This window comes from Populus euphratica, unplaced genomic scaffold, assembly GCF_000495115.2.
Source record: "Populus euphratica unplaced genomic scaffold, PopEup_1.0 scaffold2463.1, whole genome shotgun sequence".
Classification (NCBI taxonomy): domain Eukaryota; kingdom Viridiplantae; phylum Streptophyta; class Magnoliopsida; order Malpighiales; family Salicaceae; genus Populus; species Populus euphratica.
In genome coordinates, this window is record NW_011502320.1 from 980 (window position 1) to 5,856 (window position 4,877).

Genomic DNA, 4,877 nt, shown 5'->3' on the forward strand with positions numbered 1-4,877 from the left:
ACATGTTTCTAGTTTTACTAGTGGCCGTAGTGAAAAAACCAAGCCAATGCTCAAAATCCGTAGGCTAACAATATTGATGCAAACATTTGAACAAGTCAAGCTGCAAGAGGAATAGAATAATGTAATATTATAGAAAAGCTTATTAAATGCAATAACTGGTCACTCATATAGCATGGGTCGATAACCAGGTCAACCACCACCAAAGACTTTAAACCATTCTAAACAAGAATTGCCTCCTAGTCCAAGATAAAACTCTAAAACCGTACATGAGTAGAGAGAAAGAAGCTGGAGCAATGTTGGAGAAGTGTGCATCTAGGCATCGATATACCATGAAAGAAATACATAAGATATAAGAAGGGAAAGAGGTCAGGAAAGAATTCCTGAATGTGAAAGAAGGCAGTGTGATGAGTATGAAAGAGTTAAGTTTAGTCCAATAGCTATTTTTGACAAGATGGTTATGAAAAAGGGTAACATAGCAGTTATAATAGGGTTAATCTGTTAATGTGTCATTACAAGGAGGATTCCGCATGGGAATATTTATAAGTGCTAGCCATCTAATTTCTAAATTTCACTATTAATTTTTAAGGATAATCTTAAAAGGAACAATATTTTTACACGCCTAGAGGACAGACATTGATAGCTTGGAGGCTTGTTAGTTGAATAGAAGTAACAACACTAGTATTTATATTAGGTAATAAGAACAAGTTCTAAAAAGTAATGCCTGGGTAGGATTAAATTAGTCACAAAATTTAATTAAGGAGCTGTATTGTTAGTTGGAATTGTTAGTTTCTTAGTTACATGGATAGTTAAACTAGTGTATAATACAATTATGTAGGAAAAGTGGTAAGAGGATGAAATTACATTTGATGCAGAATTGCAACTTCTCTTGTTCGCTTTTATTCTTATCACTCTCAATTTATTCTTTTTCTTTTTCTTTTTCTTTTTTTCTATCTTCTTGAATATTTTTTTATTTTTTCTAAACGAGAGCTTAACACTATTTACTCCACCATATTGAATTCTCTCACGCCATCTCCACTGTCAGCCTCAACACTATGAGGGGTTAAAAATAATGGCATTAATTGGGAGGGTTTAAAACTTTTTTATATAAAAAGTTATTTTTTATTGTATTTTTATTTTATATTGATTTAAAAGTAGAAAAATTAAAAAAAAAAAAAAACATAAAAAGTAAAAAGTAAAAAGGTCGGAAAAAAGAGTCAGTGATCCAATTTCTAAATTTTACTACTAATTTTTGTGGATAATCATAAAATGATATGTACTGTCATGCACAAAAAAATCAAATGACATGATCAATAAGTTAGCTTAGATAAGATACATTTGTAACTTGAAGGTTTAATAGTGGAATACAAATAACAACATTAGCATTAATGTTAGCTAATAAAAACATGGCCGTTAGGTTCACATTAAAGAAGAGGAGTTACATAATACTATTAACATAAGTAGAGTTTGTATGCTATCCATGTTAGTAAACCATTTAATTGGATTATGCTATTATACTAAAACAATGAACTAATTGAGAAATTTTCTAAATTTATTAATTTTTTTCTTAGAAGTAGTCTTTATGTAAATATAACTCATTATTACTTAATTATGCTTGAATACGTTTCTATCAAAACCAAAACCACTTAAACACTTCATTTTAACAAGAACTAACTTCCTGAAACACATTTCATCAACTGTTAACATACAAATATTAATAAATGCCATCAAATCAATAAAATGTTTTGAAGTATTTTCTTACTTATAAATTTGACTTGCATGATATTATTTTATTTGCATAGGTCAAACTTTTATCCAAGTATCAGAATATATTGCTCCAAAAAACATGGGAAGTTTCAGCAAAAACATCTCCTCAACACTATTTCTTCTTATCGGAATACTTATGATCATTACACCAGGGTTTGCGATTCCTACTAATGAAGAAAATCCAGAGCTTTCTCAACATTTGGAAGAGTGTCATAAAAAGGTGACGAAACGTTGTGCAATAGAAATCTCTAATAGTATATACAACAACAATACTCCATCAGAATATTGTTGCCAAAAGCATATAACCAGCGGGCAAGCATGCCATGATGATTTCATAAAACTATTCATTTCTAAAGTTCCAAAGGAGAAAGTAACTTTTGTTGCAGCTAAGGGTGAGCAGATTTGGAACCATTGTGCTGCTATTATAGCCTTGGCACCCACTGCTTGAACCCTTTCTATTCTACCTTGAATTGTACTAGTGCAAGTTGTATACAATAATAAGTGTCTTTATGATGCGCGGTAACGTTGAAGTCTTTTGATAACCATTTTGTTACTTCTTTTGTTACTATATTTCATTTTCTCATAAGACAACCTAATGGGTTGAGCACTTGTTGGATTTGATATAAATGTTTATGTATTTAAATATGAAGTTTTATTTTTGTTTTCTCATAAGACAACCTGATATGTTGAGCTCAAGACGCAACAATATTATGGATTGTAAGAAAAAATTTGCCTAAGATTTACTTTCATTCTAATCCTCTTAAATTGGGTTGTTTTAGGATCAAACTTGATGGTCTGTTTCAGTTGGGTTTATATACGGTTCTTGCGATGTCGAGGAAAAAACCTGACACTCGATTGATGCTTGCTATCATAACCCAATTTTGGATCTGCCAAAATTGTTTTATAAAAAAGTACATTTTTTATTTAAAAATCTAAATAAATTTAGAAATTAAAAATTCAATTTTTTTTGGAAAACGAGGAGATAATTCTATAAACATTAAGAGGTCAAAAAGCTAGGAAAATAGTCACATTGTGAGATTTTGACAAGACAAACTGAAGTAAGACTTAAGGAAAAGAAAGTTGAGGTTGAAATCCAAACATGACCAAAATTGAAAGAATTAATTAAGTTTAAGGACTTAATTAAATTTCTAAGAGGTTTAATTGACTTAATGGAGGATGCAATTTAAGAAAAAATTAAGTTTGAAAGTCAATTGCGTAGAATTTGAAAGGATTAATTAATTATACGAACTTAATTATACTTTAATGGGTTTCGTGGATTCAATCAAGGACTCAGTTGAAGAAAAATAAAGTTTGGATCCCTAATTCAGATTAATTAGCTCTGATTGGAAGATTAGGGACACAATTGAAGTTTTGAATGGCTAATTTGGTGCTATCAAGGGCTCAATGGAAATAAATTTAAAGTGTGAAATTCATTTGAGAATCACATTGAATAAATTCAAAACCAAACACAACTTTGTAAAATGCCCTAAAATTCGAGGGTCTCATTGAAAAAGGGGAACTATGAAATTGGAAGGAATCCAAAATATTAGGGACTAATAATGGAATACACATACCAACAACATCATTAGTATTAGCTAACAAGCACACACGCTATATATGGTAAGAGCGAGGTAGTATATGTTAAGAGGTTTGTAGAGACTAAGTCCTTAATGAATGTCTGAAACCCTTCACTACCTCAATCCAAACATATTTCTAGTTTTATCAATGGCCGCAGTGAAAATATCAAGCCAATGCTTAAAATTTATAAGCCAATAACATTGATGCAAACATTTGAACAAGTCAAATGGCCAAAGGAATAGAATAATGTAATATTATAGAAAAACTTATTCAATACAATAACTAGTCACTCATATAGCATGGATCGATAACCAGGTCAACCACCACCAAAGACTTTTAACCATTCTAAACAAGAATTGCCTCCTAGTCCAATACAAAACTCTAAAACTTGACATGAGTAGAGAGAAAGAAGCTAGTGCAATGTTGGAGAAGTGTGTATCTAGGCATCAATATACCATGAAAGAAATACATAGCATATAAGAAGTGAAAGAGGTCAGGAAAGAATTCCTGAATGTGAAAGATGGCAATGTGATAAGTATGAAAGTGTTAAGTTTAGTCCAATAGCTTTTTTTGATAATATGGTTACAAAAAAGGGTAAGATAATAGTTACAATGGGGTTAATCCATTAATGTGATCTTTACAAGGAGGATTCCAAATGGGAGAATTTAGAACAACTAGTCATATAATTTCTAAATTTCACTATTGATTATTAAGGATAATTTTAAAAGAAAAGGTATTTTTCCATGCTTAGAGGAGAGATATTCATAAATTACAGGCTTGTCAGTTGAGTACAAGTAACAACATTAACATTAATATTAGGTAATAAAAACATATGCTAAATAATAATGCCTAAGTAGGATTTAATTAGTCCCAAAATGTAATTAAGGAGTTGTATTGTTGGTTGGAATTTTTTTTTTCTTAGTTACATAGATAGTTAAACTAGTATATATTATAATTGTGTTGGAAAAGGGGTCGGAGGATGATTAGTACTTAAAAGTGCATTTTTATCAAGGTTTTATATTATCATTTTGCATTTGAAGTATCAATAACTTCTTAACTAAAACATGTTTTATAATAACATATCTAACAATATAAGATACCTTTAATTTATGGTAAATGTTTATTTTGAATGCAGTCCTATAACATAAATGAAAGGATTGATTGATGAGTTTAAAAACTGAAATTGTAAGGACAAAAAGATGGCCAAACTTAGAAAATAGATGTTGGTGTAGCCTAAACCAGAACACTATTTGGTAATTAGGTCATATCTGGAGCTGTAGATCTTTGATATAGGTCTATTTTCTATGGATGGAAAGGTAAGACATAGGCCTACAACTTTCATATAGAGCCCAAGATTTAGAAAGGCCATTTTCAAGTCCAAATTATAGCAACAACAAAGAAGTCTGAATTTGTCCTACAGCCCGAACACTGTTTAGTGTTTGGTCCATATCTGAAGTTTCAGAAGTCCAAATGACCTCCATTTTTTTTCTTAGAAAGTTGAGACAATTTCCTATAACTTTTATGTTTTCAAGTGG

At 30.5% G+C, this 4,877-nt stretch overlaps 1 protein-coding gene across 1 annotated transcript; it reads left to right on the top strand.

Annotated features, from left to right (window-relative positions):
* The first annotated feature begins 1,843 nt into the window (after positions 1-1,843).
* On the top strand, positions 1,844-2,212 carry LOC105119067 (uncharacterized). Its single transcript, XM_011017168.1, has one exon. It carries the CDS (start codon positions 1,844-1,846, stop codon positions 2,210-2,212), a length of 369 nt encoding a protein of 122 aa, XP_011015470.1.
* The last annotated feature ends 2,665 nt before the right edge of the window (positions 2,213-4,877 follow it).